Here is a 23,760-nt window from a genome sequence, read left to right as displayed (position 1 = left end):
TCGGACATACGGCGTAGGAGGAGTTAGCAAAAGTAGGTTTTTTGAATTATGCAAATTAGCGCGAAAATGTTCACGATGCAAAAGAAATCGGAGATATACGTTTTGTTCGTCTTGAGCCAACGAATACACCGATGTAAGAAACTTGAGTGTGCGACAAACGGTTTAGGAGTTACAGGCGTAAACAAACGTAACTTAAACATGATCACTATAGCCGATCGGACCGAAACGTTGTTACTGTAGTACTCCGGGGGACTACCTTCCCTCAAAGTGTCAGCTCTCTACGTATTCGGGCTTGAACCCCCAAAATTCTAAAATAGAACGAACACCCAATCCTGAAATAACCTACAGAACCGTTTCAACGGAGTTACGGTGAATTCTTAGTGTTTTCAGTTTGGAACCCAAACCGGAATATTCCAGGAATGTCGATACAGTAAATACTGAAAATACAGAAAGATGCAAATCACGGAATAAAAATCACACAAACAGAAACGTTGTTTTTTTTAAAAGTTTATTTATTCAATGTTGTCAAGTGAAGACATCAGTGCACATGTGTGTGGATTAATGCTGTTCCGAGTGAAAGTACATGAATCATATTATTAATAAATGATAATAACAACAGTCTGCATCGATATAGTTAGGAACAGAAGAAAGAACAAAACGTACATTAGGAAGCGGTCACCTGTGTCGCAAGTCCAACTGATGACATCACCACAAAACTAACCGTGAAGGGCCGAAATGTCCCGCAGTTTTAAAGGCCGTCCAGAACGGGTTGAAATGTCCGTGTTGTGCTGTTTTCTTGTTTGGATGCAAGGAATGCCATTTACAGACGCTTCCGTTGAGTTTTTAATAAACCAAAATGGAGTTTGTGGAGGACGGGGACGAATTGCTGTTGTTACGTTAGTGTTTAAACTCGTCTTTGAGATGATCATCTACATCATCATGATCGCCACGTGTCTTCGAAACCTCCAAATAAAGCAGTTCATCGATTCTCGCATCCATCTGGAAAAAGACAACAGGAAATGAACCCGAAAGAGAGATCGTCCGTCAGTCTCGCGGTGACGGCCCCTATGGGACGGGGCCCGTGGGATGATGGTTCGTGATAAGGACACGTCAACAGAAAGACTCTTTCGTCAGGCCATATGATCGTTCGCTCGCTCCAGAATCGTCCGTCAGGCAAAACGCAACCGCCCGACGTCGCCACCTACAGGATGAACTTTCCGAGGAAGAAGCCGATGAAGATGGCTGCCATGACGACCAGGAGCGAGGGAAGTGAGCTGGCAGTGGATTCGCGTCCGATCAGAGAGTTGGAGTTAGTCGTTCTGTAGTCGCTGCGTTGAGACTTCCGCAGCCTCAAACCTTCGTCCTGACAAACGAACAGCAAACGAAACGTCATTAGTGAAATATACAGATGAGGGAAAGCACGGGTCATGAACAGCCCAGACGGGATCTGGAATTCTGCACAATAGATTTAAACTCTTGTGTAATTACACCGTAAAGTCAAGTGTGACCCACTTTTTACATTTTAACCCTAGAACGGATATGCAATTAATTATAATGTAAAGCATCGCATAAATACCACATAGTTTCTCTCACTAGGAGTGCACACAAACAGTCAAACACACACACAAATACAGTCACACAAACACACAAATACAGTCACACAAACACACACACACATATACACAAATACAGTCACACACACACACACACACACAACTACAGTCACACAAACACACAAATACAGTCACACAAACACACACACACACACACACACAAACAGTCACACACACACATACGCGCAGTCACGCGCGCACACACAGTCACGCGCGCGCGCACACACACACAAATAGTCACACGCACACACACACACGCACAAATAGTCACACGCACAAATAGTCACACACACAGTCACGCGCACACACAAATACAGTCACGCACACACACACACACACACACACACACACATACACAAATACAGTCACACACACACACACACACACAAACAGTCACACACACACATACGCGCAGTCACGCGCGCACACACACAGTCACGCGCGCGCACACACACGCACAAATAGTCACACACACACACAAATAGTCACACACACAGTCACGCGCACACACAAATACAGTCACGCGCGCACACACACACACACACACACACACACACACAGTCTCCCACACACACAAAAATCTTCGTAACGCATCATCTATAATTCCTGGGTTAATTCGTTTGGTATGTATGAAGAGTTTGTAAATTTTTATAATAAAAGATTCACGGTCCACAATTTTATTTAAAAAAAAGTTCAAAGTTGATTTCACGTTGACTTTCAATCCAGTGCTATTATCGTTAATGAAAACTACATTTCGTTAACTTAAATAAAAACAAAAACTTGCATGATTCGAAAAATCAAACTAAACTAAAATACTGTTTCATAAACGAACGAACAAAAATCACATAAAAATTACTTTCATTTTAGATACACAGTATATAATAAAACATTATTTACAATCCACCTTAAATAAACATGCGACTAGATAGAGGTAACGCTTTAGGCAGCTATAACTAAAATAAAAACGAACACTGAGAAAACTAAAACAAACAAGTGTTTACAAGACGAATTATTGTTTTCAGTCCAACTGAAACTTTTAAAGTGCATGTAAATGACTGACAGCAATGGTGCGTTCAATACAATGTGAAGTGAGCGTTTCGCGCGGCGCGATTACATACAAAGTCGATGCGAATTTATCGTGGGCGGCGCGAATGGCGCGACTCGAACATGCAAAATGTATTCTTTCGCGTATGAGTGCATTTTCATATTTTTAACTCGAGCGAAATATCTGCATGATGCATTGTCGCGAAAGCCTATCAGCATTGAGATTGTCTGGATGTCACTGACGTACTGACATAGCAGCAGAAGAAATCTGGACGACACAACGTCATACATGTACAGAGACCGGACGAAAAAAGACGTCGCTTGGAGGAAAGTGAGCGAGGAAGTTGCGCGTGAAAATATGCACGTCTACTTGATTCCAGCTATTGGTTGAACTTAACTATGAAGTCGTAGAAGCCCCTCCCCCTGTCCTTTTCCGGAAGAGAAGCGGGAATACTCACGGGTTCGCGTTACTCGCGACAAACACACATTTATAATCCAGCGTTCAAACACGTGCGTACAATGCGAGGTGAAAGTTTTCTTCGCGTTGTGTGTGAACGTGTTTAAGCCACTTTGGGTAAAATTGTCAGCTAACAAACGTATTAATAATTCATTTAATTTTCGCATTACCTTGAGATGGCGGTTTTCCTCGTTCAGTTTGCCGACCTCCATCTGCAGTCGTTTGCATTCTTCCAGAACCTTCTTCATCTCGGAGTCGTCCAGAGAGCCGCTCGTGGGTTTTGGTGCCACTAGACTGTCCACTTTAGAAGAGCCGATCGCTGGCGCGGCTTTAGTAGCAGCATCGACATAGTTCTAGAAACATGCAGACATGAGTACCTTAATATCTCACCCCAAAAACAAACGTTCTGTTATCAACTTGTGCTTGATTCAAATGTTGTATATTATTTTATTGAAACAAAACCATGTATTAAATATGATACAACAGACTTTTGAAGCACACCACAAAAGTGTTCATTAAGTGTTGTTGTTTACCTCTTGACTTGTGAATATGAAATATTTATTGTAATATCTGTCTAAGTAAACGTAAAGTTTAGCAAAACACTTCTTCACTGCTGTTCAAACACCATCACACAACAGGCTGGAGTGTATTTCAGGCATTCTTCAAACTTGCACTTACCACTTTATCACTTTCATTCGGCAGCTCAAACACACATCTGAGTTTTGAATCCATGAGCTCATCTGGTCTCACGTCTTTCCACTGCAGACATGAAGAAAACATGTGATTCATCAAACACAACCACTAACAGCTGCACAACACACATGCACACAGAAACACACAAACACACACACTCACACACATGCATGCACGCGCACACACTCACAGACACTCACACAAACACACTCACACAGACACACACTCAGACACACACTCAGACACACACTCAGACACACACTCAGACACTCACACACAGACACTCACACACTCAGACACACACACACACTCAGACACACACTCAGACACACACTCAGACACACACTCAGACACACACTCAGACACACACTCACACAGAAACACACACACACACACACACACACTCACACACATGCATGCATGCACGCGCGCACACTCACAGACACTCACACAAACACACTCACACAGACACACAATCAGACACTCACTCACACAGACACTCAGACACTCACACACTCAGACACTCACACACTCAGACACTCACACACACACAGACACACACACACACACACACACACACACAGAAACACACACACACACACACACACACACTCACACACATGCATGCATGCACGCGCACACACTCACAGACACTCACACAAACACACTCACACAGACACACAATCAGACACTCACTCACACAGACACTCACACACTCAGACACTCACACACTCAGACACTCACACACTCAGACACTCACACACTCACACACACACACACACACACAGACACACACACACTTAAACAGTGTGTTTGCTGCCATCTGCTGGTTTGAGTATGAATGTGCAGTTACAGCACGTAAACACTTGACAGAGGCTTTAAAGAAAGCAACATGTTGCTCATGTGAAGACCGTTACCATGTGTTCTGTGTCTGTGATGGCTGCAGGTGCGAAGATCGTCTGTACCATGAACTTGTGTTTACTTTTCTCATTGGGATCATACTCAAATGGCTGCAGCATAACTGTGACAAAAACTCATATTAATACAATTTAAAAACAGCAGATACAAACATATCACTATAGATACAGATCCGATGTTCATAATCACGTACAACTAAAACATTGTCTTGATATCACTATAGATCATATGAATTAAAATGGAAACAAACAAGGGACATTTAATTCAGTTCATTCTTCTTTAAAGCTCTTTTAACCTGAGATAATGACTGTGGCCCCGGGGTCGATGATGCCGCTGTTTGGTCGGACGCAGTATCTGCGTGGCGCTGTGGTCTTCACTTTGAAACACACTTTCCTGTCTGACGGGTTCTTTAACTTCAGGTTAGCGGCGACCACATCTGTGAACGGACCTGAGAAGAGGATTACCAGCAAATATCAAACCTGAATGTTCAATGGTTTCAATGCCACTCTACAAATATTGTAAGGAAATTCAACAGGCCTTCTTGTTGAAAATACAGTGGCAAGAAAAAGTATGTGACCCCTTCGGGATCAGCTGGTTTTCTGCATTAATTGCTCATAACATGCGATCTCATCTTCATCAAAGTCACAAGTATAGACAAACACAATGCTGCGGAAAAAGTAAGTGAACCCCTAAAAGGCTAATGATGACTTACAAAAAGCTAATTAGCGTCAGGAGTTGACATGCATATTTAATAAACGGGAGTACCCCAAACCTACCATCGGTGGAGTAAAACGGTAACGTTAGAGGGGGAAAAACTTCCAAATATAATTGCACAACCATGAAACCCTCATTTATTTGGGCACTTATGTATTTGGCTGAGAAAACAAGGTCGGGCATGTGTTTAGTATACATGCACTGGAGTAGCAACTAACAAAAGGTATTATAGTAGTCTCATGTTTTATGGGCATGTACCACGGTATTCTCTGAAGTACTTTGAGGCACAAGCATAGAATACACTTTCAATAAAACCAAAGTCATTGGTCTATACTCAATCTTACGTTTCCCGCTCATTTTCAGCTACTTCACAACAATGTGCTAGCCTATTAGCTTCATGAGTGTGATTTAGCTATAAAACACAAATAATGTAACGCCACCGCCTTGTCTTAAAATACCGTATTAACTTGTCGAATATAGTTAAAATACCGGTACTCCGGTACGAAGTCGGTACTCAAACAAACAATTATTTAAGATAACAGAATTTCTGAAGGTACCGGGTCTACCTGGTTCCCAATCAGAGTCGGGAAATTTTGAACACTCACAACAAGCAAAAGATGACGACAAGTAAATTAGCTGCGGAGTCTGGACTGAATCGTGTCGAAATAAAAAGTGGAAACATCATAGATCAGCAAAAACCTGTTTGTAAATGCTGCTGTCGCAATTTTCTGATGAAAGGAGGAAACACATCAAACTTAATAAAGCACCTGAAAGACAGACACACAGATTTATTCAAGCAACTAAAGCAGGCGAATTTAAAAGCATATTATCTTTTACATTAGGGCTGAAACGTTTAGTCGACATTATCGACAACGTCGAAAATACAAAACTGACGAGAAAAATGTTCATTGTCGAATAGTCGTTTGATCTCATTTAACGTAGCATGAAATTACAATAAACTGTAACGGTGACGCGTGAGAGCAGCAGTTCAGAATTACACCGATCACAGATGCACTCCAAACTTTCACCGTTTATTTGATGTAGATCCCAAAGTATCAGGGAATGATTAAAGTACATTCAGAAGCATGTACCGTTGTGGAATAAGTGGAGGCGGAGCTCTTTAAAGGAAACATCCCGACGTAACATCTTAAATGCAGTTATATTTAATGTGTTATATCTTTATTAAAGTTGAAATAATACAGAAGCAGGTCATGTTAATAACTATAAACTCAGAAACGGCATTTCTCTGTGTGGTCGCGTCTCTTCTATGAGTCGTGTGAATGTCCCGATCTCAGGGGGAGAGACTGAAACTGCACCGGCTGAGAGAGACTCTGTCACGGGACGCTCATCCCTCGAGCGCACACGCTTAATGCAGCTCGATTAGAACTTATTTCATCAGAATATCTAATATATATATATATATATATATATATATATATATATATATATGTGTCACTGTGCATTTCTTATCATGAAGAAAATATGCAGCTTTTTTAATAAGAGAGCACTTTGCACATTAGTTTGGAAATGATTTTTTATTAATTCTATTGTATGTTTGTTTATTTAGGTTGTTTTTTAGTACTTGGTAAAAACTTTAATTAAAAGTTGCAAAAGTTGAAGCAAATCTTATATAAGTGTTCAAAAATACTTTAAGCATACATTGTTCAGTTTTGATATAATTAAAAAATAATATATTTAAATTAAAGTGTTGCTCAATGGCATATTTCTGTTCTTAGTTCTGCTGCTGATGTTTTAACTTTGTTATTAAAAGAGTGTTGCTTAGGTACCGAAAATGGTATCGAGTACCGTGAAATTTCACTGTATTGGTACTGACTACTGAAATGTTGGTACCGTGACAACACTACTGCAGACACCTTTCTGAGGTGTTTTTATAGGCAATTAGCTTTTATAACTTATTCAAATTAATTTTGATGTAATGTGAGGGACAAATAAACAAAGCTACCTTTCCCGCTCATTTTCAGCTACTTCACAACAATGTGCTAGCCTATTAGCTTCATGAGTCCAGTTTAGCTATAAAACACCGCCTATATAATGTAACGCCACCTTGTCTTAATATAGCGTATTAAGTTGTCGAATATAGTTGTCACTAGTTGTCTTAATATAACTTTAAAACAACAACAACAACCAAACATTACCACCAAGACGTTAACCGACCTCAATTTATTTGTAGTTAGCCTTCATATAATCGTCTCTTTCTCCCGAGTCCAACTGTAGTGGTCATTATTTTATCGCGGAGCCGTTTTGTGGTCCACGTTCTGCTTAACGCAGCGGCTCATTTGTGCTTATCGCGGCCCATTCGGCACGTTTCACGTCTAATATATATAAGTAATTCAGAAAAAAAAAAAACTATAGACTATAATATTTTGTCTCCTCTTCCCCCCCGACAGAAATAAATAGTGATTTTATTTACATTTACATTTTAGTCTCGTCATTTTTCGTCAGTAATATCGCATGATGATATAGTCACAGTTAGTGTTTAATGACGTCGGTGCCGTCTCGTTATCGTCTCACCTTAGTCATGGAAAAAAGGTCGTTGACGTACATTTTTCGTCATAATTTTCGTTAACGAATTTAACACTACATACAGCAAATGTCTAAATATGTAAACGCAAAGGTTAAAGTTCACTGGTCAATCACGTAATTCATTAGATTAAAATTTTTAATCGATTGACGGCTCTAAAAATATATATTGTCTTGCATGAAACATTCTGCCACCCCCACTTTTTAAATGATTGCTACGCCCCTGCTTTGAGGCTCTATGTAAATATCAAGGTATGTGATATGTAATTCATTACTAAGGTAAAGGGCGGGTAGAAGTACCATGCTAATGCAATGACTGTACCACAGTACTTTTATATAAGGGCTCTAATGTAAACAAAATTACACTATAAAACATTTTTATTTAAAGCACCACATAAATGAGTACCAACAAGTACCATGTTTTTACCATGCTACTTAAACAAGTACCATGGTAATACCTCTGAAAATCATGTTAATACTGTGATATATGCACATGGTAATCAATAAGGAACATGGTACATATCGCAAAATTTGCACGGTGATTCCATCACTATACCAAAGTACTTTTTGTAAGGGTCATTTTGGCTGTAAAATGCATCTACTGGGCACCTGCATTTCTGTTCTGCCCACCTCAAATAACCTGACGGTGCCAACACCGGTGCCAACCAGTTGTCATCCAGGGGCCTACTTGAACGAGAGCGGTGTGCTGAGCGGGAGTAGCGAGCAGGAGCGCCCGCCCGTCCGTCACTCGAGCGCGGGGATCTGGCGCGCCGCCTTCCCGCATAATAATGACGCGTCTATACCAAAATCACGACACAAACCCCGGTCATATTCCACCAAACCCTGTTGAGTGTCATTGCAACCCTCTTACCTTTGAACTTCAGGTCACACGGAGGATCTAGGACGAGGATTTGCTCCAGTTTGGACATGTTTGTTCGGCCGGGGAGAAGACACTCGGTTCCGGGTGGCAGCTGAGAGCAGCGCGGTCGATACGAAACACTTCCACTGAGTCACTGAACGCGACGCGGTAGCGCGCACGCTGCTCAGCGCGTGCCCACATGAACGCGCGCTGTTCGCGTTCCCACTCATTTGGGGTTTCCTCTATGGCAGGCCGTTTGATCAAATATGTATTTACTCGTAAGGTCATAACGTTTAAGCTGCGTTCACACTGCCAGCGACAAAACGACCACATCTCATTCATTTTCAATGATAGCTGGCGACTTCCGGCAACACGAGCGAGGGCGACCGTTGCTGACCGGATGTGGGCGTGTCCAGCGACGCGACAAAGTTGAGACATTTTTAATTTTATGCAAATGAAGAGCGACTTTCGGGAGCGACAATCAATACTAGAGAAGATGGAAGTGCTCGCGTGATCCTAATATTTTAATAATAATATTAATTTTAAAGAAACACACCATAAGCGACCTAACCGCCAGGCACTGGCGACATGCAGCGACAAAGTAGCTGGCAGAGTGAACGCAGCTTACACGTCACAGTTTTGTGTACAGGCGTCCATATTTTGGCCAATGGCGAGCTAGAAAACTTGATAATTTGCATAAAATTAATTAATCATGTAAGAGTGACCTAAATGCCCAACATAACCATGTGTAATTCATGAATAATGCATGTTAAATCCACAGGTCATCTCAAGAGTGGTGGCTCAGTGGTTGAGGTTCAGGGTTACTGATCAGATGGTCAGGGGTTCAAGCCCCAGCACCACCAAGATGCCACTGTTGGTCCCTTGAGTAAGACACTTAACTCCAGGTTGCTCCAGGGGGATTGTCCCTGTAATAATTGCACTGTAAGTCCCTTTGGATAAAAGTGTCCGCAAAATGTGTAAATGTAAGAAGTGCTGTCATTTAGTTTTCCAGCACACATCATGGATGTCGTCTTTACAATAAATTCATCTTTAGGTATAACGTCTGTACACATTACGCCAAAGAAATAAATAACACTTTGATCTTCCATATCCGTCCATATCCGTCCGTCTTTGAAGTCTAAACTCAATTAATTTGGTCTAAATTGGTAAATAATTTCAATAAGCCTGTAATTATAGCCAGTCTTAGCTGTTTTAAGATGGTCTTCCAGCATGAGCAGCTGACAAGTTCCCAAAGACCCTCTAAAACCATCAAACCAGATCAGCCTGGTCCCCAGTGACCAAACCAACACAAATTGAGCCAACAAAAACATTTCTTAACTGAGTCAATAAGTGTCCAGCATATATATTATTTAGAGTCTGTGATTATCTTTCAATCGAGTCCACACACAAGATAATCAGATGTATAGATCATTAGATAATCCACATGAAGCACAATGTTACATATGACCACCAGGAGATGGCGCCAAATACACGACACAGACTCAATGATGACTCAAATGACACAGAATGAAACTCATTCTGTGAAATCTCATGACTAAAATCATGTCTGCATGCTATGCAAACCTTTAGTCATTGTTGTGTTTGCATGTGTAATTAGTTCTTATGTACAATTACTATCTTTTATTTGTTTGGAGATGTTTTTGGACACTATGATCAATTATATTTGTAATGTTGGAACTTTTGATTGCTTTGTTGTATCAAAGGGTTAATAATAAATAATTTATTTAGCTGTGTTTATCGGAAACACAATATTGAGCACAGCCTGAAACAAAGTGTGAATATTTATGCGTCTTTAATTAATTTATATTATAGGTATTATAGACATTAAACTTCAGATACAGGTTGAAGCATTTTAGTTTCATCTGAAGAACTAAAAATTAGCAGAGTGAAAACTAGTTCAACAGCTCCAAAGTGAGAATAAAAACCACCAGAAACATCTTTATTATTCTGAGAAAAATCAAACCAATCCATCAATAATAAATCCACATATACAATAATCCCAATCCTACAAATAGTTGACAAAAAAAGGACAATTAACCTTCATTATTTCAAACTAAAGATCCAAAAATTCCCCCACAGGTTTGTTCATATATTCAAAGAATATGTCTGTGTAGTTTCCAGAAGACTTCATCTACACAGACATAAAAACAATATATACAGTAAATACCTATTAATGTTCATATTTGCTGCTTTAATATTAATAGTGAAAAACAACAGTGGCATTATGTAAACAAACTGGCATTTAAAGGGTTAAAATCCTGATGTTGGTTGAAAAATCTAAGTCAGTGAAAGTGGAAAATAATATTAATATATATATATATATATATATATATATATATATATATATATATATATATATATATATATATATATATATATATATATATATATATATATATTGTAAATGCTATAAAGGTATTTCAATTTAAAAAAATAATAATATGAACTTAAAGATGACGTATTTTTCATATATATTTCTAAGTTGTATCACATCGGGGAAACCTTTTTTTGTCAGTGACTCATTAAACTACTTTAAAAACTAAAAATTACAAATGTTTCTGACAGTGATGACGCGGATACACGTCATCACTCGGCGTCGGCTACTACTGCACATGTGAGCCGGAACACACTGGTGAGTTTAACATTCAATTATTTTATGTTTTAATTCATTGTATTTCACGATTAACAGTGTAACAGACCGACTGAGCCGATGATTTACTTTCACAGATGTTTAATTAATTTCCCAGTTACACATTCAAATGTTCCGTTACATCTGCAGAAAAAACGTAACTTCTGTTCCTTTGGTTTCATGTCTTATTTGATCAATTGATTGATTACTTGACAGTCACAACATCGTGATTAAAAGTTAGAGATTATTTGTGGTACTAACAAGAACATATAAAAAGTACTGCGGTATTACTATGACACCATTAAAACGGCAATATATGATCCCGGTGCCATTGAAGCATAAAATCATGAATTCTATGATATTATACTTTAATTCTGGAGTCCTGGCTTCAATATTTAAATGTTTTAATATTTTCCACCAGATGACACCATTTTCCTCATGTTTATCCTGTGGAGCAAATACAAACTTTTCCCCTATTCTCTGTTTACTGTATTATAGAGACCTGCAGGACAACTGAATACATGATGCAGATACGTGTGTGTGTGTGTGTGTGTGTGTGTGTGTATTGGTATGGATGTCAGAGTGTGTTTTGCATGTGTGTATTGAGAAATGTGTGTGTGTAAAACAACAGTGGCATGATATAAACAAACTGGCATTTAAAGGGTGAACATTCTTAAACTGAATGAATATTTGGTTGTTATGATCAGGACTGATGTTGGAAGATAATATTAATATATAATATTTTTATGGCTGTTTTTTGACAGACATTTTTGTCCTCTAATGTCCTTTTGAGTAACTTTTTAAATTGACGCACAAGGGTTAATATGAATATTATTTTCAGTACCGCGGTTATTCCATATTCTAGATGTGTACCATAGTAGTAGCACTTATATTATTTGAGGTACCATGGTGTTAGCGGTTAGTAGACGAATGCCACGGTAGATCAATGGACTAATATTTGAAGTATCTTGTAGTACCATGTAAATACAGTGTTATGATAATTTCTCATGTTAACATGTTTTGCAATGTATCACGTCAATACATTGTGGTCATACACTATAGTAGTACTCCATGTAAATACTGTGGTACATCAATAGATACCTTAATAATCTTAAACCATCACTGTAGGCATTTATAAGGCAGACCAGAGCTTGTTTACTTCCACTTGAATAATTCCTCAACCAATCAACACACTTATATTTTCAGGTATCTGAAACACACGATGGTTGGGAAGATGGGGGCCAAAGGTCAAAGGTATTTTAGGGATGAACCTAAGGCGTCAAATAAACGACCCATTCTGGGAACCAGCGGTGATGAGGGCGTGAAAAGAAAATGTCTGGACGCGATGACAGTGGGATACTTCCGCCGCGTGAGTGACAGACTGAAGGAGGGATTCACGGAGGAGGAAGAGAGAGGTGACCAGATTTAACCCATATTTCAAACATGTTCCTACACCCTCAGAGATATTACTGAAATGAGTGTGCTGTCTCTGTGACAGCTCGAGACTCTGTGATGTGTCTGCGGTCTCTGATGCTTTCGACCTGTCAATCATTTTGCTCGTTCTCATAGTGTTGCAGCTGCAGTGAATTATTGAGGCTTAATGCCATTTTTATGCCGTGTTGTTCATAACAGTTGCCAGTAGAGGGCGCTGTTGTTATTGACAACCGTTTCTGCTCGTGTTGTGTCTCAATAAAGCTCATTTGGTCTCTTTGGAGGTGGGGTTTTGGAAAGAGGGGGCGTGGCTAATCCAACGGCTGAAATCGCTCACAACACCTTTAATTGTGATTTTGGGTCATGTGCTGTAAAACACCTTATTCGAAATATCCGCTTTAATGCGTTTTATTTATATATGAAGAGTAATTGTGGGTGATATGACCAGTGTTGGGTAAATTAAATTAAATAAATAAATTTAAATCCACTACTATTGACTAATTACTTCTATAAAATTGAAATCAGATTACTTTATTGATTACTTCATCAGGAAAAAACACATTACTAGTTACTTTCTAAAACATTTTTTACAAACGTTTTTTACGTTTTATATATTTTTTAAGTTATAATTTATATTTTATTATTTTAGCGTCTTATTCATAATGGAAATTAATTCACAATTGAAATGTATTTTACATAAATAATATTGTAGAAATATAAGCGTTTAGAATGTAATGCGTTACACTACTTTTTAATTTTATTTCTTTATTTTCTTTTTTCCTAACTTTTTTATTCATTTTAAGAACATATTGGATTTATTTTATTTTTAATAAATTTGCATGTCAGATCTGTTTGTGGAGAACGTGCTGTTGGAGGTGAAGGGCAAAGCAAACCTCGTTGCCATGGATATGACTGGCAGCCTGGCTCTGGAGAGACTCCTGTCATTGGCTCGTCCCGCCCAGGTCGGAGAAGTGCTCGCAGAACTGGCCGGAGAGACGGGGTCGGAGTTCAAAGGTGCTGCGTGTAATCGGTGTGGAGGTCATGTGATCGAGAGCGCTCTGAGACAAGCGCACAGGTGGACAGGTGAGACGTCACGTGTCAAATGATCATGATGGATATGAATGACATCACTGATGATCTTAATACAGGTAATGTGTTAACTTGTCCTTCAGTTGCGAGTCTTGGGGGAAAGTAGAAATGTCAAACTTGCCAAGCGAAAGTACTTTTATTTGACCTAATAGTTTAAGTTAGTGATTTTATCACACTCGTCTCATGTAAACACATGTAACATGTTTGGATGGGGTATTACGGGCAGGTGGCATGGGCGCAGGCTACTGTGTGGGTGTATTATATGTTAATGAGGTGGTGCAAATTCGCTGTTTTCTTGAGAAATAGTTCATTGCATGAAGACGTTTCAATACCGCGTCTTAACTCGGTTTAACTTTAATCGCTGTGTTAAACTTTCTAGAGGTCATGGTTTATTTTTTCAGTTGTTATTATTATGATTTGTATTGTTATGTTTATATTAATTATTATACTGATGTAATTTTGACTGGTATTTTTCCACCTGTTGTCGTCGAGTGATTTTTAAGTCACCAAGTAAAATGTTTGGATTTTTATCACTTTATTTTTATTGTATGTTATTATACTATATAGAGTGTCATTTCAATTTAGAAATATATTTGGTAACATTTTTTAATGTTTCAATAAATTAATACAATTTGTCAAAATCGGCCGGTGGAAGTGTCGTGCGTTATGTACAATCACTGTTAATACTAGCCCAGTTGGATACCCCATGTGACTCTACCCTCGCTAGCAACCGGGACAATTTGGTTACCCCATGTGACTCTACCCTCGCTAGCAACCGGGACAATTTGGTTACCCCATGTGACTCTACCCTCCCTAGCAACCGGGCCAATTTGGTTACCCCATGTGACTCTACCCTCCCTAGCAACCGGGCCAATTAGGTTACCCCATGTGACTCTACCCTCCCTAGCAACCGGGACCATTTGGTTACCCCATGTGACTCTACCCTCCCTAGCAACCGGGCCAATTTGGTTACCCCATGTGACTCTAACCTCCCTAGCAACCGGGCCAGTTTGGTTACCCCATGTGACTCTACCCTCCCTAGCAACCGGGCCAATTAGGTTACCCCATGTGTGACTACCCTCCCTAGCAACCAGGACATTTTGGTTACCCCATGTGACTCTACCCTCCCTAGCAACCGGGCCAATTTGGTTACCCCATGTGACTCTACCCTCCCTAGCAACCGGGACAATTAGGTTACCCCATGTGACTCTACCCTCCCTAGCAACCGGGACCATTTGGTTACCCCATGTGACTCTACCCTCCCTAGCAACCGGGCCAATTTGGTTACCCCATGTGACTCTACCCTCCCTAGCAACCGGGCCAATTTGGTTACCCCATGTGACTCTACCCTCCCTAGCAACCGGGCCAATTAGGTTACCCCATGTGTGACTACCCTCCCTAGCAACCGGGACATTTTGGTTACCCCATGTGACTCTACCCTCCCTAGCAACCGGGCCAAATTGGTTACCCCATGTGACTCTACCCTCCCTAGCAACCGGGACAATTTGGTTACCCCATGTGACTCTACCCTCCCTAGCAACCGGGACAATTAGGTTACCCCATGTGACTCTACCCTCCCTAGCAACCGGGACCATTTGGTTACCCCATGTGACTCTACCCTCCCTAGCAACCGGGCCAATTTGGTTACCCCATGTGACTCTACCCTCCCTAGCAAACGGGACAATTTGGTTACCCCATGTGACTCTACCCTCCCTAGCAACCGGGACAATTTGGTTACCCCATGTGACTCTACCCTCCCTAGAAACCGGGACAATTTGGTTACCACATGTGACTCTACCCTCCCTAGCAACCGTGACAATTAGGTTACCCCATGTGACTCTACTCTCCCTAGCAACCGGGACAATTTGGTTACCCCATGTGACTCTACCCTCCCTAGCAACCGGGCCAATTAGATTACCCCATGTGACTCTACCCCCTAGCAACCGGGCCAATTAGGTTACCCCATGTGTGACTACCCTCCCTAGCAACCGGGACATTTTGGTTACCCCATGTGACTACCCTCCGTAGCAACCGGGCCAATTAGGTTACCCCATGTGTGACTACCCTCCCTAGCAACCGGGACATTTTGGTTACCCCATGTGACTCTACCCTCCCTAGCAACCGGGCCAATTAGGTTACCCCATGTGTGACTACCCTCCCTAGCAACCGGGACAATTAGGTTACCCCATGTGACTCTACCCTCCCTAGCAACCGGGACAATTAGGTTACCCCATGTGACTCTACCCTCCGTAGCAACCGGGACAATTTGGTTGCTAAGGTGATAGTCAGCGTCAATACTCGCTGAGATACCCAGAATGTAATTTTCAGTTGTTCTAATTCATTGCATACAGTCCATTTACACGGGCAACTTCTTATTAATGTCTTTGTTTATATCGCTGGTGCTTGACAGGAAATGGACTATATAATGGTTGCAGACGGTGCAATAACCGAAGAAGAACCTCAGAATTAAATTGCACTTGATCCTCCCATTAGCGCGTCACACACGCAATTTCTCCAAACCCACTTGCATGAAAATAGCAACACTTCACGCCCATTAATTATGCACTTATGAATTAAAGCATTAGCATTGTGCTATTAAAATGGGGCTCTAAGTGCTTCACTAAACACTTTCATTGCAAAAAGACACTTTGTAAATGCAGCCCTACTCTACTGTAAACATCTCCTTTGTTTCTTACGAACTGAAGCACAAGTTGAAATGATTGTCTGTATATGGTGATCACATGACATTCATAGAGCTTACATTAAAAACAGTCCAGAAGAATAATCTTTAAAGATGTGACGAGCCTTCAAATATTAACATGGAGGAATTTTGAGGACTTTTTTGTTTACTTTGAATCTGTGTTTAAACAGAAGAAAACCCCTCGGAGGAGAAACCAGATGTCACGGAGACCGAATCGGAGGATTGTGGGATATTGGAGGCTCAGGTGCAGCGGTTGTGTGCTGTGATCAGAGAGAATATTGTAGAGTTCATAAAGGATCCGTACGGCTCTCATGTGCTCAGAACACTCATACATGTGCTGGCAGGCTGTTTGACACGAGAACACTCTGATGCTAAACAAGGTGAGCACACACACACACTCTCACACACACAATAACAATCACACACACACAATAACACACACTCACTCACACACACAATAACACACACTCACTCACACACACACACACACACACACAATAACACACACTCACTCTCACACACAATAACAATCACACACACAATAACACACACTCACTCACACACACACACACAATAACACACACTCACTCTCACACACAATAACAATCACACACACAATAACACACACTCACTCACACACACACACACAATAACACACACTCACTCACACACACACACACACAATAACACACACTCACTCACACACACAATAACACACACTCACTCACACACACACAATAACACACACTCACTCACACACACACTCACTCACACACACAATAACAATCACACACACACAATAACACACACTCACTCACACGCACACAACAACACACACTCACTCACACGCACACAACAACACACACTCACTCACACGCACACAACAACACACACTCACTCACACACACACAATAACACACACTCACTCTCTCACACACACACACACAATAACACTCACTCACACACAATAACACACACTCACTCACACAATAACAATCACACTCACACACACACACTAACACACACACAATAACACACACTCACTCACACACACAATAACAATCACACACTCGCGCGCACACACACTCGCGCACACACTCACTCGCGCGCGCACAAACAATCACACTCGCACACTCACTCGCGCACACACACGCTCACTCGCGCGCACACACACACACACGCTCACTCGCACACACACACACACACAATTGTACATTTGTGTGTACAAACACTAGGAAGAATGATTTTTGTAATGTTATAAATCCCACTTGTGCGTAGACTTGCACGAAAATACAAATACCTCATGCCCATAATATGAATGATCCCACAGCGCTAGCGCTCTTATTGTAATAGACACACATTGACTGCTAAAACCCTGTTACAAGACCGTCTGATTTATTTTGATCTTTTATCAGCCAAAAAAGACAGAAGATCTCAACCTGACATCACAGACTTTGAGATCCCAACATCATTCTGGTGGGAGTTGAAATATCTGTCTGACTCTCTGATGGAAAACGTCAACGGTAGGTCGTGACATCATGTAACAGGTATTGAAATGTAAGTTCTCTCTCCTACTTTATATCCGTTTCATTCGTTCTGTTTTTTCACAGTGTGTGCAACGAATGCGAGCGGGAGCGCGGTTCTTCAGTCGCTGCTCGCAGTGTGTCACAGGAAGAGACCCATATTGTGCAAAAAACTCAACAAGAGCATTGTGGGATACCTGACGTCACTTAGCGCAGCTTCTGGAGTCAGGTCAGCAACATCACAGGCCGATATAGCTACAAACATTACATCCCAATATTTGAAACTACTTAAAGTGACAGTTCACCCACATCATTTATTGTCTGTTGTCTCTTCTTCAGTCCTCTCCTGGTGTTTCTGAAAGACCCGTCCTGTAGTCACCTCATTCAGACCATCTTCAGGTTCTCTCATGAAGCTCTGCTGCGCGACGTCTACAGGAAGCACCTGAGAACACAGCTCATGTCACTCGCACTACATCCCATCGCAAACTACACCATCCAAACGCTGATCGAAGCTTCAACCAGCTTCAAAGTGGTACATTAACTTTAATCACTCTTTGGAACTAATGCTAAATGTGCCTTTGGTGCAAATGGGGTTGAATTATATGTACAGAAGTTACATTAAGCTATAGCCAGTTATAACCGTTACCAGCATTTAAAAATAATGTTTTCACTCTGGAACAATTGACAATCATTTTGGTTGACCCCATTGACTTCCACTGTAAGTGTCTCACTGGAACACAGACTGATCCCATTGACTTCCACTGTAAGTGTCTCACTGGAACACAGATTGACCCCATTGACTTCCACTGTAAGTGTCTCACTGGAACACAGATTGACCCCATTGACTTTCACTGTAAGTGTCTCACTGGAACACAGACTGACCCCATTGACTTCCACTGTAAGTGTCTCACTGGAACACAGACTGACCCCATTGACTTCCACTGTAAGTGTCTCACTGGAACACAGATTGACCCCATTGACTTCCACTGTAAGTGTCTCACTGGAACACAGATTGACCCCATTGACTTCCACTGTAAGTGTCTCACTGGAACACAGATTGACCCCATTGACTTCCACTGTAAGTGTCTCACTGGAACACAGATTGACCCCATTGACTTCCACTGTAAGTGTCTCACTGGAACACAGACTGACCCCATTGACTTCCACTGTAAGTGTCTCACTGGAACACAGATTGACCCCATTGACTTCCACTGTAAGTGTCTCACTGGAACACAGACTGACCCCATTGACTTCCACTGTAAGTGTCTCACTGGAACACAGATTGACCCCATTGACTTCCACTGTAAGTGTCTCACTGGAACACAGACTGACCCCATTGACTTCCACTGTAAGTGTCTCACTGGAACACAGACTGACCCCATTGACTTCCACTGTAAGTGTCTCACTGGAACACAAACTGACCCCATTGACTTCCACTGTAAGTGTCTCACTGGAACACAGATTGACCCCATTGACTTCCACTGTAAGTGTCTCACTGGAACACAGACTGACCCCATTGACTTTCACTGTAAGTGACTCACTGGAACACAAACTGACCCCATTGACTTCCACTGTAAGTGTCTCACTGGAACACAGATTGACCCCATTGACTTCCACTGTAAGTGTCTCACTGGAACACAGATTGACCCCATTGACTTCCACTGTAAGTGTCTCACTGGAACACAGATTGACCCCATTGACTTCCACTGTAAGTGTCTCACTGGAACACAGATTGACCCCATTGACTTCCACTGTAAGTGTCTCACTGGAACACAGATTGACCCCATTGACTTCCACTGTAAGTGTCTCACTGAAACACAGACTGACCCCATTGACTTCCACTGTAAGTGTTTCACTGGAACACAGATTGACCCCATTGACTTTCACTGTAAGTGACTCACTGGAACACAGACTGACCCCATTGACTTCCACTGTAAGTGTCTCACTGGAACACAGACTGACCCCATTGACTTCCACTGTAAGTGTCTCACTGGAACACAGATTGACCCCATTGACTTCCACTGTAAGTGTCTCACTGGAACACAGACTGACCCCATTGACTTCCACTGTAAGTGTTTCACTGGAACACAGATTGACCCCATTGACTTTCACTGTAAGTGACTCACTGGAACACAGACTGACCCCATTGACTTCCACTGTAAGTGTCTCACTGAAACACAGATTGACCCCATTGACTTCCACTGTAAGTGTCTCACTGGAACACAGATTTATGCATTTATTTAAAGAACAGGAGGGACGAGTTTAAATAATGTATTAATTTATTTATTTGTCTCAGTCCTAATGAAAATGAAGTGTTTATATTAATTTTTTTTGCAAATACATTTTTAATTTCTTTAGTCTTTATGTTTAGATTTTCAGGTGAAATGTGACCTGGACATGTTTTCATGAGATCCGTTTAATTTTCATCTGTGTAGTTCTTAAAAATATTCGATGAGCTGATGGAGGGCTTTGAGGCTGTCCTCGCCGCGGGTCACATGGGCGTTGTGGTGCAGCTGGCAGAGAGCTGTGTGCGCTGGGAAGAGAGGCAGAGTGAAATGCTACAGCGCCTCCTTCAGGTCTGAATAAATAAGCATTTATTTTGACTTATTACATGCACTGGATATAAACTGTAAACATCTACTGCCGTAAAAGAATAGTTCACCTCTCACGCTCATGTCAATAAAAACCCACATGACTGACTTCTGTGGAACACAAAAGGAGAAGCTTAGTGGAATGGTCACGCTGCTCTCTTCCATTTAATGAGAGTGAACAGGGACTAGGATGGTCAGAGTCGTCCATATGCTCTGTCTTGAATGATCTGAATGTCTGTTTCGTGCACTTTGTGTTTATCTGTCGAATCGGCACATTAACTGAGATGTTGATGCTCTCATCAGGCGTTTCACTGCAGTGAGCCGGCATCACGACACGTCTCCTGTCTGCCTCTCTTCCTGTCTTTACTGGCGTATGAAGTGTACTACAACACAGAGACAGCAGAGGGAGACACTGTCACAGAGGTACACACAGTATATGACTTAGAAGGGTAATAGCAATAGTACACTGTATTCCATGCATTACCTCATATGTGCATTGTCGTCTTGAAAGCGTTCTCTGTCCATATGTTACCACGGTTCACGGCTGGTTCAAGCTCTGGCCGGCTTTAAAGACCGATCCATACTGATGAACGGCCTGCACGGACTGACCTCCGCCAACCTCCTGACCTTCGGGACCCGATCGCATGGGCAGCCACGCGCTGCAGGCGCTGGTGACGTCGGCAAGCGATAAGGGACGGGGAAAGATCATGAGGAAGATGGAGGTAAAGTCTAAAGAATAAATACTCACTTCAGCGATCTGAAGACGGGCATGTGGATGAGTTTTATGTGACCTCTGCATCGCAGGAGCTGTATGTTCAGTTGGCCTGTTCCAGGTGTGGCAGTCGTCTCCTGGAGGCCGTGTGGAACAGCGCCACCATCAGTCAGAGGCAAAGCATCGCAGAAAAACTAGGTGAGATTATTCACATTTATTATCACATTATATTCAGAGTTGGTAAAATCATTAAAGTTGAGATATTCCTGTTAAATATCGTCTGTAACGAGCGACTGTGTTTCACTCAGAGATTAAACTGCAGTGAGATTCACACACACACACAAATATAATAAACAGGAGTGTGTTTCTGTCACATTCTTCCTGAAACACACAAACAATAACATCAAAACTTACAGCAGAATATCCCGATTCAAACGAGCCCAAACACGACAACATATGATGAGAAGATCTGTGTGTGTGTGTGTGTGTGTGTGTGTGTGTGAGAGAGTGTGTGTGTGTGTGTGTGTGTGTGTGTGTTTGTGTGTATGTGTTTTTGCGTGCGTGTGTGTTATTGTGTGTGTGTGTGTTTATTATTGTGTGTGTGTCTCTGTGTGTGTGTTGGTTTGTTGTGTGTGTGTGTGTTTGTTATTGTGTGAGTGTTTTTGAGTGTGTTTATTATGTGTGCATTTGTTATTGTGTGTGTCTGTCTGTGTGAGTTTGTTATTGTGTTTGTGCGTGTTTGTGAGTGTGTTTGTTATTGTGTGTGTGCGTGTGTTTGTTTGTTATTGTGTGTGTGTGTGTGTGTCTGTGCGTGTTAGTGTGTGTGTGTGTGTGTCTGTGTGTTTGTGCGTGTTAGTGTGTGTGTGTGTGTGTGTGTGTGTGTGTGTGTGTGTGTGGGTGTGCGTGTTTGTGAGTGTTTGTTTGTTATTGTATGTGTGTGTTTGTGCGTGTGTGTGTTGTTGTGTGTGTGGGTGTGTGTGTTTGTGCGTGTGTGTGTTGTTGTGTGTGTGGGTGTGTGTGTTTGTGCGTGTGTGTGTTGTTGTGTGTGTGGGTGTGTGTGTTTGTGCGTGTTAGTGTGTGTGTGTGTGTGTTGTGTGTGTGTGTGTGTGGGTGTGCGTGTTTGTGAGTGTTTGTTTGTTATTGTATGTGTGTGTTTGTGCGTGTGTGTGTTGTTGTGTGTGTGGGTGTGCGTGTTTGTGAGTATTTGTTTGTTATTGTGTGTGTGTGACTGTGTGTGTTAGTGTGTGTCTGTTTGTTATTGCGTGTGTGTGATTGTGTGTGTTAGTGTGTGTCTGTTTGTTATTATGTGTGCGTGATTGTGTGTGTGTGTGTGTTTGTTTGTTATTGTGTGTGTGAATGCATATCCACACATGTGCTCATCTAAAAGATTTGGATGCTTCTGAACACTAAATATTTCTAGCCGGTCAATTTTGACCAGGATCACAAGTGAAATAAAACCAATAACACAAAAATAAAATGGTCCAAATGTCTTTCTGTTCTCAGAGTCACATGTGAACACAGTCAAGGAATTTGATTCCAGTTGAGTAATAAAATATTCGTCTGGTTCCAGATGACCTAACAGACATAATCATACCTGAACTGCTCTTCATTCTAGTTTATTCCGTCTTCTCTCTCAGTGCCCAGTGAAAATCAGCTCCGGTCCGATCAGTTTGCACGCCACGTTTGGGCCAAATTTGATCTTGCTCGATTCATGAAGCGACGGGCCGCTTGGCAGGAAGTCCAAACGGGAGAATCGAAGAAGAGGAAGATGTTCAGTGATATTCTGGAGTGACATGAGTCCATCCACCGTCAACATCTAAATATTCATGTTCCCTGAATTCCCCTTAAAACACAATTTTATGAATAAAAACACGGTAAAATCATTGTGTCTTAAGTGTTTATCATGCCATTAAGAGTGTGCATTAAAGTGTGTTAAGAATGAGGGCAGATGTTTGTCCCGCCGGCTGAAGGTCACACTCAGCAGAGCAGATATGAGCGCAGCTGTGATCACCTTCTATCTGTGTGGGAGCGACGGAGGGGAGGACCAGAACACCGCCGAATCTGATCAACGGGGCGACGTGACATTCAGCTGCACAATTCTCCTAATACAGTCAAAACCACACAAGGGCCTGGGAATATCACTGCTTTAGTTTGTGATCTGTGAGGGGGTGTAGCGTGCAGTTCGCTAATACTACACATGCTAATAACTGCACATTTTTCAGCA

The 23,760-nt window shown here is 41.5% G+C and overlaps 2 protein-coding genes across 2 annotated transcripts in view; one reads left to right on the top strand and one right to left on the bottom strand.

The window, feature by feature from the left end:
* Positions 1 to 9,064, bottom strand: part of LOC127649136 (vesicle-associated membrane protein-associated protein A-like) — a 10,000-nt gene extending 936 nt beyond the window's left edge. The window contains exons 1-6 of the mRNA XM_052134100.1: positions 8,852 to 9,064; positions 5,021 to 5,173; positions 4,725 to 4,828; positions 3,793 to 3,873; positions 3,285 to 3,467; positions 1 to 1,363 (exon numbers count right to left, since the gene is read on the bottom strand). The exon at positions 1 to 1,363 is cut by the window's left edge and continues 936 nt beyond it. Of these exons, the coding sequence (XP_051990060.1) occupies positions 1,202 to 1,363; positions 3,285 to 3,467; positions 3,793 to 3,873; positions 4,725 to 4,828; positions 5,021 to 5,173; positions 8,852 to 8,909 (741 nt within the window). The 5' untranslated portion in view covers positions 8,910 to 9,064 and the 3' untranslated portion in view covers positions 1 to 1,201. The remainder of the gene's footprint in view (positions 1,364 to 3,284; positions 3,468 to 3,792; positions 3,874 to 4,724; positions 4,829 to 5,020; positions 5,174 to 8,851) is intronic.
* A 2,380-nt stretch (positions 9,065 to 11,444) lies between these two features.
* Positions 11,445 to 23,672, top strand: LOC127649116 (nucleolar protein 9). The gene is given in 13 exon segments (XM_052134069.1): positions 11,445 to 11,492; positions 12,696 to 12,904; positions 13,767 to 14,003; positions 16,881 to 17,090; positions 18,126 to 18,233; positions 18,321 to 18,462; positions 18,573 to 18,765; positions 20,669 to 20,809; positions 21,128 to 21,247; positions 21,336 to 21,461; positions 21,463 to 21,546; positions 21,629 to 21,734; positions 23,174 to 23,672. Coding segments are annotated over 12 exon segments (1,815 nt in total). The 5' UTR covers positions 11,445 to 11,492; positions 12,696 to 12,711; the 3' UTR covers positions 23,329 to 23,672.
* Positions 23,673 to 23,760: the final 88 nt, after the last annotated feature.

Source organism: Xyrauchen texanus, chromosome 9, assembly GCF_025860055.1.
Source record: "Xyrauchen texanus isolate HMW12.3.18 chromosome 9, RBS_HiC_50CHRs, whole genome shotgun sequence".
NCBI lineage: Eukaryota > Metazoa > Chordata > Actinopteri > Cypriniformes > Catostomidae > Xyrauchen > Xyrauchen texanus.
The sequence above is the reverse complement of the archived record's forward strand: the minus strand, read 5'-3'. Positions and strand labels throughout refer to the sequence as shown.